Here is a 14315-nt window from a genome sequence, read left to right as displayed (position 1 = left end):
TAAACCATAATTAGCAGAATTCAAAACTAGCATACATTAAACTCTAGCTGCCAAAGTTTGAGAAACGATATGAAGAAACTATATTCTTTGTAAAGATTATCCTCTAATAGCTAGACATTTAACAATTTATCAATTCTGTATGAACATGAGGACCTCAGAGATGGTATTTCAAATCAAAACTGTCTGATAGTCTGCTTTGGCCAGTGATAATCCTGGACAATATTATCTTTTATTTCATCGCTGTTAAATTTATTCATACTACATAATGAGTCCAATTAATTTATAAATTTACCATATATTTATTAAGTACTTATTATGTACAAAAATGGTGCTAGGTGCTGCAGTTAATAAAATAATCCCTACTTTCAAAAATCTCATAGAGGCAGACAAATCTGCAATTATATTGTGTGATAACATATAAACACCTTCTGTTCTAATGACAGATAAAAGGGCATTTTACACAGCAGTTGTGCAGGTCAAGAAAGGTCAGCCTGGAAAAGATACAGCATAAACTAATCTTGAAGGATGAGTAGGAATTAGTTACTGAGAAATCCTGGTATGGAATAGATTATCTTCCTTTGGTAAGGGAAGATGTAGGATGGTAAGAAAATTAATCTCAAGAAAGAAAGAAAAGTGACCTGGTTAAATCCCCTTGTAAACATGCTAATGGAAAACAAACTACCAGCATTTGCAAGTGGGAGAGACCTTATCTGCGTAAAGCTTTTGGCAAGATATACCTGCTAGTCTAGGATTGCTATGGTAAACAAAACCTGGGAAATATGGATTTATACAGCAAGGTTCTCTCTAAAGAGTCAAACTATGTAACTATCTGAGTATAAACTGGAGTTGCTTTATAGTTAAAACAGCTTCTTTTTGTGTAAGTGATGGAGCTACAAACGTTACTTAGAGACCCTACATTATTCTGAACAAAAGCACACCCTGATGCAGCAGGATGGGACCTGGAGAACTGTACTAGCGGTCTTGCACCTCCTCTTGTTTACCCCACACTTCATGTTTACTTATATCCTTGAAATTATTTATAAAGTTCGATGCAAGTTATATCTCTAATTCATGTGAGTTTGATTTCACAATCCAATCTTCTGGTTATTTTGGTTACCAAGGAGACGAAGGACGATAAAGTCAGTAAACTCTGACAATCCACTCTTGATCTCATCTTTAATTTACTAAATACTTCCTAATGTATTTTGTACTTTTCGGTTTATACAGACTCACAGTCTGTGGTGGAATGCAGAGCAATTTTGATATGCTTACCACTCTCTGGAACCTACAAGCTAATTCTTCAATTATTCTTTTCTTGGGCGAAAGAGTTTGCTGAAACCACAAGTTGAGTTTCCTTCTTTTAGTACCTCCTATGGTGTTACAAGCATTTGGCTTCTTTTAATTTTAAGCTTTTAAAATGGAAGAATCTTGAACAGAAGGAAACATTTCTTCACATGAGAGTTGTACTACACATTTGATATAGTTGCCCCTTAACTATATTGTGTCGTGATTGAGCTGCACAAACCAGAAATGCAATGCCTACATAATTTATAGGCTTAAAATGCCTTTGCACAGGTATCATAAAATACATCTTTTCTAACAGGAAGAGGGTATTTTTAAACATTACTCACTTATGATTGACAACATTTTCTTAAATCTGACTATAGCTCTTCTTGTTCCTCATCTTAGATTTTGCTACAGTCAAGCATTCCTGGCTAATGTTGGAGTATCTCACACAATTACCTTCTGCGTAACTTTGGTGCCTTTGCAGTACCTTCTTCCATCTTGAAATGCCTCTTCATATAAATTCTGTACAAATCAGGATCCTCTGTTTTATGCAACTCACTAATCCTCTCTGATTCTACAACTTTTTATTCATTTTTCCATTGGTTTCATACATTGATGGGTTGAATTTCTTTTTTTCCTTTTTTTTAAAAAAAATTCTCAGCTATTTTTTAAGAGACTGAAGACCAGGAACAATTAACATTTTTCAATCTACTTTTAATACTAGGTTGATATTGTAATATAATACATTAAAAAAATTAAATTAAAATATAAATAATTAAATAAAAATAACTACTTATTTAAAAGCTATCAGAAGTAATTTTGAGGTATATGTATATACATAAATATAAATTATATACTTTGAACATTTCATATTCATTTAAAGTCTTCCTATAAGGTTTTCAATGTCCCTAAAATATTTTATTCAATGTGCTTCATTGATCTGTTGTCTTGGATCAAGCACGATTCTATACTTTCAGTCAGACCCAAGTTGAATGAGCCAATCCATTTGAAGGAGACTGCACTTTAATTTGTGGGATGAGTATAAAGTAATAACTACCCTATGCGGTAAGTGCTCTAATATAGGAAGCATAAAGAGCTATAAGGTCTCACAGGAGGGAGAGGCTAATTAGAATGGGATTAAGGAAGCCTTCAAAGAGAAAATGACATTTAGAGCAGACCTTGAAGGATGAGCTCACCTCTTAAGAGAAAAAAAATCACTTTAAAAAGAATGACAATTTTTTTTTGGTTTTTGCATTAATCCATGCGTGGTTTTCATTTTTTTGTATCTTTTAAATTGTGTGCATGTTGAACATGTGTTTAAAAAATTATACAAATTAATTTTTAATATTTTCAATTTATATAAAAGAAAAGAAGATATTGGAAAGCTGAGATGAATATTATTAATGAGAGAGGCACTTCTAAATTTCACATAAAAGTTAAGAGTAATAGCAACATAAAGTTTAATAGAGTAATAACAAAATATCTTTATTTAATAAGATTTGATAGTGACTTGATACCAGTTTAAAATGTTCACTGTTAATGAATCTGTGTGTATATATATATTTTTCATATATACAGTATATATATGTACATTGGAAAGTTGGTAAAAAAAGGTACATCGTTTTTAGCTCTACAGATATTCCTAAGTCAACACAATGCAGCCACCCCCTTGGGATTTTTGAAAATAATTAAGCATTTAGAATATATAATCTTGAATGGGCACAGGATTTGTTGGCTCCTGGCCTATTTACAGTCCTTTTTTTCCACTCACCATCTGAATTATCACATGTAGTGCAGAATTCTGACAACCACACCTGTCAGCTTCTTTGATACCCATGTCTTGAGTGCAGCAGATTTTACCTCACCAACTGACTGAGGAAACATTAATTGCAACTCGTTTCAAGTGCAATATTTATAGATATTGCTAAAATTTTCAGTACAGAGTTGCTCTCATTCCATGGAGAGATAAAGCCTTCCTGTCCAGATTCCATATCATTCACAGATCTTTCTCTAAATGTTCAAAATACAGAACTTGGGGAAATAGAAGAAACTCTGAGAAGCATAGTTATAACACTTATTTTACAGATGGGCACATCAGACTAGAATATATAACCTAGAACCAAGTACTTCAACTTTTAGTTAATTCCTTTTTGACTGTTCCATTCTACCTCTCATACTACACTGAAATTTCAGGCTTTTCAAAATGTAAACACATACAGATCCTTGGAATGTCATTCCCACATCATCATAAATTATTAAAGGCATACTTAATATCTTAGTACCAAGGGAGTCATTAACTACCATTAATTAACTTTGTGTTCCTGGGGACAATTGTGTGTGTGTGTTTGTTTGCAGGTACCTTCATATCTCCAGCCATGCTAACAGGTCTTTGATCACCTTCCGTGGAGAACGTCAACCGAAATGATGTGCAGGTGACAAATATTGAAGAGCTGCTTACTAAGTAAAATTAAATTTGCCAGCTTATAAAGTTTATTTTCTAAAAATAGTCCCACGGTCATATCTCTCATAACTAAAAACCTAGAAAACATTAGCTACTGGTAGGAAAATGCATGTTTAGCTAGCCGTATTTAGATGATGAAAGTATCTACGGATGTAGCTTTAACATGATCATTTGACACTAAAAATATCTGAGGGGAGACCTACGGATCATGCCACATGAATGATCTATTATGGGGAATGCTGTGTGGTACCAGAAGGATTCAATTAAAAGGTACATTTTTTCACACCAAGATGTGTTATTTCAGAGTTGTAGTAACAGTTGAAGAAATTTTTGACTAACAGACCAGTCAATCTGGTTCTGTTATTTTATTATTAAAAATAATAAAGTAGCATTACCAAAATAGTTGACCTTCTGAATAGCTCAAATACATAGAAACAGGCATTATCAAAGTTAAATCAGTTATCATTTTGGCAAATAAACAGGGGGGAAGCCAAGGGGTGCTAGGGAGTAAAATAGAGAGCCCATTTAAAATATAGCAAAATTAAAGACCTGTCATGTTTTGCTGCCATTGGGAAATTGACTATGTGAACAATAGATTCTTGGTATGTTCTCTGTGTGTGGGACTATGCTATTAAAATAATTTTGTATCATATTGTTCTCAGTAATAATTAATAAGAACTACAAAGTCCTTCCCTAACCTTATCCTTTAAATTTATCAACTCAAGAGGGTCTATTGAGTCCTGACCTTCATGCCTCCTTCTAGGGATTCCCAACTGCCTAAAGCATTCTTGCAGTTCTATCTGATCTGTCAACAACTTTTAATACCAGCATTTTTGGGGATTCTGTTATCCTGTGAAATTTAATCTCACCTATTTAAGCTTGCAGAAAGTTCTGGAGGGAATTATTAACAGATTTTCCCTCATCTTCTTAGAGGACAGTGCTGAATGATTGGCTGGTTTCCCTAAGGACCCATGGCTGAGCAGTGCTAGTTTGTCAGTAGCATCCTATTTAGCATGTGTGTGAGGCCACAAGGGAGACTGAAAGACATTTGGAATCAGAATTACATCAATATGCTGATGATGCCTCCATATCTTCATTTCATCAAACCTTATATCCTGTAGCATTAATGCTTTCTTAACTAAGATGGAAAGTGCCCCCAAACAGCACACTGCTTATGGCTCTAATTAGACAGCTGGAAACTACATTGATGATACACTAGAGCAGTGGATCAGCAGCCTCAGCATCACCAGTGAACTTGTTAAAAATGCAAATTCTCAGGCCCATCCCACAGCTACTAAATCAGAAATTGGGACTAGGGCCCAGCAAGTTGTGTTGAACAAGCCCTCCAGGCGATTTTGATGCACACTGAAGTAAGAAAACCACTGCATTAGAGAAATGGGATGCGCTTGTCACTGCAGAATCTATTAGTAGTGCCTCCTAACTTAGTAGATTAAAACATTTCTGGATCTAATTATATGGTTCTTTGTTACTAACCATGTAACAATTCCTTGTTAAGTCTAACTGGCCTATGTAATAATTCATATTTGCCACTAAATGATGGGAAAACTTTATATTGTTCTGTATTTGCCTCCCCCTTCAAAAATCATTTGAGAATTAGACCACAGCTTTGGATATATACATGCTGGCATGCCTGACAGAGAGGCCTTTTACCAACAGACAAAATATGTTATTTCCAAATTCCATCAAAGAGCCAAAGCCCAATAAACAATATACATATTTGAGAAAAACTTTATCAATCTTCATTGACTTCAAAGAAACCAGTGTGATTGCAGTTTGTGTGTACTGGGGGTAAAAAGCATAGGAGGAATAGAAGAAATACCAAGAAATTGGGTTTGATATTAAATTCTTCGTATAGGTTGAAAATTTGTCTGAGAACATTCTTTCAAAACCTGTATCTTGAAGTAGAAGATATTGACTTACCAGTTTCATAAGTGTTAGCACTACCATGTCTTGGGCCTCTTTGATGTATACCAAATCAAGTAATTACATTTATCTAACTTGGAAACTATGAGCCTTTTTAATGCTAGAAGCCCTGGATGCTTATTCTCTCCAGAAAACATTTATTCCACAATTATTTGTTGAACACTTTTTATGTGGAATCCATTGTGCTAGGCAGGGGAAGAAAAAAGTGATGATCGTGGCACCGTTCTCATAGAGCTCACAGCTCAGTAGTTTTAAGACCATGTAAACATTTTAGTTTCTTGTAAGCTAATAATAAGCATCCAAACATTTGTTCTTCTAGTTTTAATTAAGCCCCAGATCCGCTTGAGTTCCACTAAGCTCAACTGCAGGCATACGACAAGTTATCCCACCAACCCATTGCTTCCTCCCAATACTTTGATAAACACACTTCATCCCACCAAGCTTTGGCCTTCTGACTGAGCCATGCCTGGACTCTGATCCTTTCCTTCCTATAATGCAGCCGCTTTAACAGTTAGCCCCTGAATAGCCTCCCTGCTTCTGACCCAATCCCCTTAGTCAATTATCAGTAGAGCAGTCCTTTTAAAATTTAACTCAGATCTTGATGTTTGTCTGCTCAAAACAGTTCAGTTGTTTCCTCTTTCACTCAGTAAAAACTAAAGACCTTATGAACACTTACAAGACCTCACCACATACCGCCACATACTATCCTCTCATACTCTGTTCCAGTTACGCTTACTTTTTTTTTCTATTCCTAGAAGTCCAACAGCCTTCCTCAGTCAAGGGTGAATGCATTTACCTTGACATGGAACCTTTTTCTCCCAAATGTCTACATTCCCTCAATGTTTTCATCTCTATCCCCAAAGTCATCATATTAGAGAGGCATTCCTGGGCCATCCCATTTAAAATGGCAAGTCCTGGGCTTCCCTTGTGGCGCAGTGGTTGAGAGTCCGCCTGCTGATGCAGGGGACACGGGTTCCCGGTCTGGGAAGATCCCACATGCCGCAGAGCGGCTGGGCCCGTGAGCCATGGCCGCTGAGCCTGCGCGTCCGGAGCCTGTGCTCCGCAACGGGAGAGGCCACAACAGTGAGAGGCCTGTGCACCGCAAAAAAAAAAAATAAATAAATAAATAAAATAAAATGGCAAGTCCTGTCTCCTCTTCCACCATAGCCTCTCCCCAAATTCACACTTTGTTTACTCCTATTTCAACTATTTTCTCCATTGCATTAACCACTGTTCAACATACATTTATGTGACAATTTATTTGTTTGGTTGAGTGTATTTCCTTACCAGGTATGAGCTCCATGAAGGCAAGAATTTCTATCTGACGTGTTCACTGCTGTATTCCAATTGCCTAAAGCAGTGCTTGATACACAGTGGATGCTCAATAAATGTAGGTTGATTAAACAAACAAAAAAACAAACAAGCAAACAAAACTTCTACCTTCTCAAGTAATTAATTATCTGGTCTCATTTTGTGTGTCTACGTGTGTTCTACTTATGCAGAAGAAATAGCCACTACTCATTTCTAGTGACCCTTGCCAATGGATGATGGCTATAATATAAAGCATGAAGTAAACTGACATTGCCATTCAGGGGTGTCTTCCCTTCCAACTTTCAAGATGCAGCCTTTCATAATGAAAACTTCTCTGACTTTAGATTTAGAAAAATAAGATTTAAAATATTTAGTTCAAAACATATTGCTCAAGCACTTATTCTTTGCTGAGGTCCTATGCTATGCATGAGGATACAAAGATGAATCAAATTAGCTTCTGTTTTTTTTATCTTAGGCAAGTCACTTTACTCCAGTATGGCTGTTTTCCTTTTATTTGTACCATGATAAGTTTGTACTAACTGATGCCTAAAATGGTGCTCCAGAGAGGGTGTGGAGAAAAGGGAACTCTCTTGCACTGTTGGTGGGAATGGAAATTGATACAGCCACTATGGAGAACAGTATGGAGGTTCCTTAAAAAACTAAAAATAGAAATACCATACAACCCAGCAATCCCACTACTGGGCATATACCCTGAGAAAACCATAATTCACAAAGAGTCATATACCAAAATGTTCATTGCAGCTCTATTTACAATAGCCAGGACATGGAAGCAACCTAAGTGTCCATCAACAGATGAATGGATAAAGAAGATGTGGCACATATATACAATGGAATATTACTCAGCCATAAAAAGGAACGAAACTGAGTTATTTGTAGTGAAGTGGATGGACCTAGAGACTGTCATACAGAGTGAAGTAAGTCAGAAAGAGAAAAACAAATACCGTATGCTAACACATATATATGGAATCTAAAAAAAAAAGAAAATGGTCAGAAGAACCTAGGGGCAAGACAGGAATAAAGATGCAGACCTACTAGAGGACGGACTTGAGGACACAGGGAGGGGGAAGGGTAAGCTGGGATAAAGTGAGAGAGTGGCATAGACATATATACACTACCAAATGTAAAATCGATAGCTAGTGGGAAGCAGCCGCATAGCACAGGGAGATCAGCTCTGTGCTTTGTGACCACCTAGAGGGGTGGGATAGGGAGTGTGGGAGGGAGGGAGACGCAAGAGGGAAGAGATATGGGGACATATGTATATGTATAACTGATTCACTTTGTTATAAAGCAGAAACTAACACACCATTGTAAAGCAATTATACTCCAATAAAGATGTTTTAAAAAATAAATTAAATAAATAAATAATAAGTAAAATAAATGGTGCTCCAGAAAAAAGCTCCTATGATTACAAGACTATCTCCACCTTGGATTTTGGAAAAGTCTGAAAGGGTAGAGTGGATGGAGAAAAACCTGGAGAATAAAGTTGACATTTTTAACTCAGTCATGAACCAATGGTGACTCTGATATTTTAGTGAGATTGATCTGTAATGTGGTTAGTCTATATGTGACAAATTACCTATTGACTACAGTTATAATTCTTTCCTAGAATAGAGACTCCAAATATGTTCAGGCATTCTAAAGCAAATCAAATTCATAATACTGATTTGGATAAAATGAGTAATTTATCTTTCTATAAATACATTTGGTTCTTGTTCTCAGAACTAATACCCTTTATAAGGCATTATCTTCCTTAACGTTAAAATTTGAGAAGTCTGTGGTACATGTACCCAGCTGATGTTTCACCCAAGATTAGTCACCAGTCACCTGTTAGAATGAAATGATTTTAAATCTGTCATTTTTAGTAAGTTAACTAATTATTAATTCTAAGTAATGCTTACATTAGAGCTCTTTTAAGAAATAAATGGAAATCTCTTCATTCTACTGCCTTCATAGCAGAATGAATTAACTATAAGTATTATATATATCTATATCTATATATAGATAGACATAGATATAGATATAGATATCTTTGAATGCAGCTTGTAAATGTGACTTATGGAAAATTCCGAATGTCTCTAATTACCACATTCTCCTAATTAATATCCATATATTTTGTGAAGAGTATCTAGTATTTGGATATGCAAGACTTAGCACATTCCACTGTTACTAGTTAAATACAGTACCTTTCAAAGATATTAACCCTGAGAATACAATACACAAGAAGCACTTGTGTATTGACAAAGATAAACTTCTCATTGTCTCCAAATCAGTATTATAAAATAATTTTCTTTTACTTTGAATGTCTGTACTAGAAAAAGCAACTATGGGTAACCCAGAAATTTTTAAATGTGCATCTCACAATCTGAAGAACATTCTAATGATTTAAACTAGGAGACTGCATATTAACAGTTTTACATCTTCTAAAATTTGTTGCATGACAACTCCATATTTTCTGATGGTTCCATTTTACCTCCTCAGGGACAGCTCTTATATGAACAAAGCCTTTTCTGAAGACGATGAACACTCGGCGGGCTCCACAACGTAAAGCAGATGTTGCACAGTCGAAAGCTGTGTCTCCAGCTCCGAGTACAATCACGGCTCCCCGTATCGATGGCAATGGAGAGTGACAGGCACACATTCCTGAATGATGAAAGGAAAACCCCATTTTCAAGTAGAGAAACCATTTCTGCATGACAGCTCAAAAGATACTTGTACTCAAAGCAGTGTAAAATTGCATCTTGCAGTTTTCGAGGATGGAGTGTCACTATCAAATTATTCTGCTTCATTGAAAGACAGTTTTATTCCCACTTTAAAAATATGCTCATACATGTAATTTCATAGTCAATACCTTTAACTTCTTTTTTTCCTTCTAGAAGGATAGCTGTAACACATTTTGAAGAGTTTGGGTCATAATAAACTGGAATCAATCAATTTAAACTCTGTCAAAGTTGTGATATGTATTTTTAACTTATTGTCATTAAATTTGTTTGTTAGAAGAAAAAAAGTGATCCTTGTGATCTGAGTTAATAATTTGCAATATTTCATTAAAACCTTTTATTTAGAAATCATCTTATAAGATTTCTAACATATAGCCCTGCTGTATAGTATATTTAGTAAATTTGGAAAATTAACATGCTGAATACGTTCCCTTTATGTAACTGAAGAATTTCTGAGAACTATTTTCTTGAAATAGTTAAAATAAAACTTTCTCCCTTTCACTGCTTTTTTCCTGGTTTTGTTTGTAAAACTGAGCAATAAAAGAAATATGACTCTCCAAGTGAACATTTCTCAACAGCATTTATATGAATATTTGATGTCCACATGAAGATTCTTTAAAAAGTAAAATGCAGGTGTTCGTTATGTATTAGGTAGCGCTGTATTATTGGATTAAATAAAACTGTTGACAAGATAAATTACTATAATTTTTGAAATGGCACCACAGATAGCATAATCATTTTGCTTGAAAGAGTTTGTATTTGGGATTACATAATTAGCCTTTTGTAATTCTCAAATACATGCTATGTGTACAATGATCTTCCCTAGCAAGCATCGTGTTCTCTTGGAAGGAAGAGGATGAAGATGTTACACAACTTTAGCTGTAAAGGTCTACAGATTGATCTAAGAGAGAAAGTTTCTAATCTTTTTCAATTTTAGGAGAATAAATGTAGATTCTTATCTTTTCCATATGTAACTGATGTTAGAATATCTGAAGTTCAGAATTCTTTAAAAATATATATTTAAAGGAGTTTGACTATCGGGTTTTAGTGAATATATTATAGCTTCTTTAAGACTAAGATGATGATTCTAGCCCAGTCAAAGCAGAGGACAGGCATAGCTTCCAGTTGTTCTTCCTTTGGTGTGTGAAGTGATTTCACACAGAGACTAGGTATTAGGGTATCCATCAAAGTGTTTTGTTTTAATTTCATAAAACTGTGGTTCAAGAAGAGACTGAATCTTTCTGCTGGTGTGGATACAAATCATGGAAGACATGATCACTTGTCCTATTTTAAACAAAAAAATAAAACAGTTCCCAAAGTGAAGTTCCTGCCTTTTCTTTTAAGAACATCTTCTGATGTTTGTTAAGGACACTCTTATTTTGAAGCAACTTTTCATAATGCAGTTTAGACCTGTATACAACACAGTGAAAAATCCTTATGATGATGTTTGATTGGGAGGATGGACAAATAGATGATTCTGGCTAACAGTAATGTCAGATTTTTTTTTTTTTTTCATTTTACATTGGTGTTATAAAAGGATGAACTGGAGATCTGGACAATTTCCTACTGAGCCTGGACTTAATATATATTCATAATACACATAACAACATAGGTAACATTAGAAACAGAAGACAGTATGTGATACCTGCTTTACTGCTTTTGGCTACAAGTGGCAGAAAGTCTTTGGATGTATAAAACCCCTGGTCCTGTGTCAGGCCTTGGAAGATGTGATCCTTTTTGGGTTCTGGCAAACCTAAGTAAAAAAATTTATAAAATGTCATTAGAAGGAGGACTGACTTTTTCTACTGACTATTAGAAAGAAAGTAGAAAGCTGTAATCATTAAGATAATGTGGTTCTTAGAGGAAAAAAAATCTATAAGCAAATTAACATAAAAGAATGTACATAACACAATGTAACAGACCTCAGAGTATACCTTTAATACATAACTAAGAATACATCATAAATCACACATTCATGTGCACATGTACATATACAGAAACATGGATACTCACATACAGTGTTAAGGGGAAAATCAGGTTATATTCTTTCCTCATGTCATAAATAAAAGTAAATTTCTGGTGTATTAAAGTGCTAAATATAAAAAATTCATCACAAAACCTAAAAGAAAATATGGATATATGTTTATCTAGTTCCTGAATATGGAAGGTCTTTCTAAGGGGGTGGGGGGAGACTAAAAAATTTCGAAGGAAAAAAAGTGTTTTACCACAAAAATTCAGCTAGTTTTACACTTCAAAAATATTATAAACAAATTAAATGCCAAGTGATTAGCTAGAAGAATATTTTAACAAATAAAATGTCTTTTCTACATAAAGACATTTCTCAGTTTTAATGAGGAACATATTAACTTTTCAATAGAAGCATAAGCAAAGGGTAACAAAAATTGGGATAACAAAAAACATAGTTTATAAGCACCAAAAATCTTAAATCCCCTAGTAATTTAAGAGCTGCAAGTTAAAACAATGAGATATGATTTCTCCTCTACTAAAAAGTAAAGGGTTTAAGAAAATTACACTATATGGCAAGGTTAAAGATGAGATTTGTTATGCTCTTTTGGTAGAAATTTGGTAGAAACTGGTGCCTAATTCTAAAAAACAGTTTTGAATCTATCATAAGAAAATACTAAGACATGCAAATAAAGGTTTGATGTACAAAAATGGTCAGTGCAAAAAAAAGATAAGAGAGAAACAGAAAGGGTGGAGGAATATCAAAATGCCAACAGAATGAATAATCCAGTTTTACTTTAAGACATGAAAAAATGACAGAACAAAATGCAGCCATTAAAACAAACATTTGAAAAATGTGGTAACAGATTGTAGTCAAAATACAGTGTTAAATAAACTAGCAGGACATAAAACACTGTGTATAGTATGATTTAAGTTTTATAAAAATATATAAACTATATAATCTGAACAGTAATCATTTCTGGTGGTGGGATTGTGGATATTCTGGGTTTTTAAAAATTATTTCCTTATTTTCCAAATGTTCTATAACATGCATGTATCAACTAGTTAGGAAATAATTGCCAACATTTTGAAAAGAATATGAATAGTTGGTTAAAATGCTTTCAAACTACAAATGAAGCAAATCTGATAGCTTTCACCCCACTACAGGAAAGCTTTTCATCTCAATTCCATAAGGGGGAAATTTATAGTTTAATGTTATTTACTATCCAAATCTCAGTCTACCAATAGGCCATTCCAGAGAAATAGTAGTTTATTTCATAGTTAAATGAAAGCCAATGGTAGCTGCTGGTAGACACACAGAGTAAAAAGCATGGCCCAGGAGATGAGTTTGTTGTGTGCGATAAGGTTGATACTGTATCTGACCTGAAAACTGAAGGTGCTGGTGGATTGAGTGCATAGCCAGCAATAAACCACTGCTGTCCCTTCAAATTAAATCAAACATTTTTCTTTCCTGTCTAGCACCTCTTTCATTTCCTCCCCCCCCCAAAAGATTTGCCCTTTGTTTTTAGGTTATTTTAAGACCATTTTTTAAAAATGATTTTAATTATCTAAGAAAGTTAGGCAAGTCATTTGACTGGTCTTTGCTCTGGCTTCTCTATAAACAAAATGGGGATAATTTTATTTCTTCATTTTCTGACACAGAGGAATATCCCTTAGTCTATTTGTAACATGGAAACTATTACATAAATGTGTGGTTATATATATTAATGTAATTCTTTTCAAAGGGCTGAGATGGGGGTGGTTACAGTTACATAAATATAGCTGAATATGTACTTGAAGATTCTAATGACAAAACAATTTTTCTTGAAAGCTGTTAAAAGATGATTGTAGTTTAAGCTACATTTGATTAGTCAAACCAACATGTGTCATTTTATATATATATATAAAATATATATTTTTAAATAATAAGGACCTGTCTCCCCTTTGATATTACTATACTATAGAGACTGCATATGTTCTATGGTACTTCATTTTCCTGTTAAAAAAACACAACAAGGAAAACAATGTGAAAGGTTTTGCAATTTCAAGGTGATGTGATAAGCAAAAACCTTTAAGACAGATCAAAAACAAAGCACAGAGAATATAAGTGGTGGATAAGAATTCTACAGTTTCTGGGAATGAAGTCTAAGATCCTTCCTTTACTAATCCCTAATCTGAGCCTTTTCATTACTTGCCATGGTTAAGGTAAAAGGGAGATTTACATCTGTGCTTATTTTCTATAGACCCACTGCTAAAATAACTGTTATATAAAGAAATGCAAGGCATTCGTATTAAACACACCACCTGACCCATAGAGATGATGTTTTCTCTCCTGCAAGAATTATTTCACAAGAAAAAAGCTTCGGTAAAATTTAAATTTCATTTTTTCACTTGAGTCATACACTGACAAGGACAACTGAGTTTCCTGTGCTTTCACCCCACTCTGCATTTATCACTATAATGAATTTAACATTTACTGGGTCAGATTCTCCCTGTAAATGTTCAAGAGGGCACCAGCTAAATGTTCTGACCTATAGATACTGGCTTGAGGACAGGAAAAATGAGCCAGTAACTGGATGGGATGATTATGATTGGGTTATCTCTGCAGC

At 34.5% G+C, this 14315-nt stretch overlaps 1 protein-coding gene across 2 annotated transcripts in view; it reads right to left on the bottom strand.

Moving 5' to 3' along the window:
* Nucleotides 1-14315, bottom strand: part of DPYD (dihydropyrimidine dehydrogenase) — an 815412-nt gene that overhangs the window by 455075 nt on the left and 346022 nt on the right. For both annotated transcript variants that reach the window (XM_082655551.1, XM_082655550.1), the window contains exons 9-10: nucleotides 11387-11494; nucleotides 9495-9664 (exon numbers count right to left, since the gene is read on the bottom strand). In XM_082655551.1, the coding sequence (XP_082511677.1) occupies nucleotides 9495-9664; nucleotides 11387-11494 (278 nt within the window). The remainder of the gene's footprint in view (nucleotides 1-9494; nucleotides 9665-11386; nucleotides 11495-14315) is intronic.

The sequence above is a fragment of the Grampus griseus genome, assembly GCF_964374135.1.
Source record: "Grampus griseus genome assembly, chromosome: 1".
Lineage (NCBI taxonomy): Eukaryota > Metazoa > Chordata > Mammalia > Artiodactyla > Delphinidae > Grampus > Grampus griseus.
The sequence above is the reverse complement of the archived record's forward strand: the minus strand, read 5'-3'. Positions and strand labels throughout refer to the sequence as shown.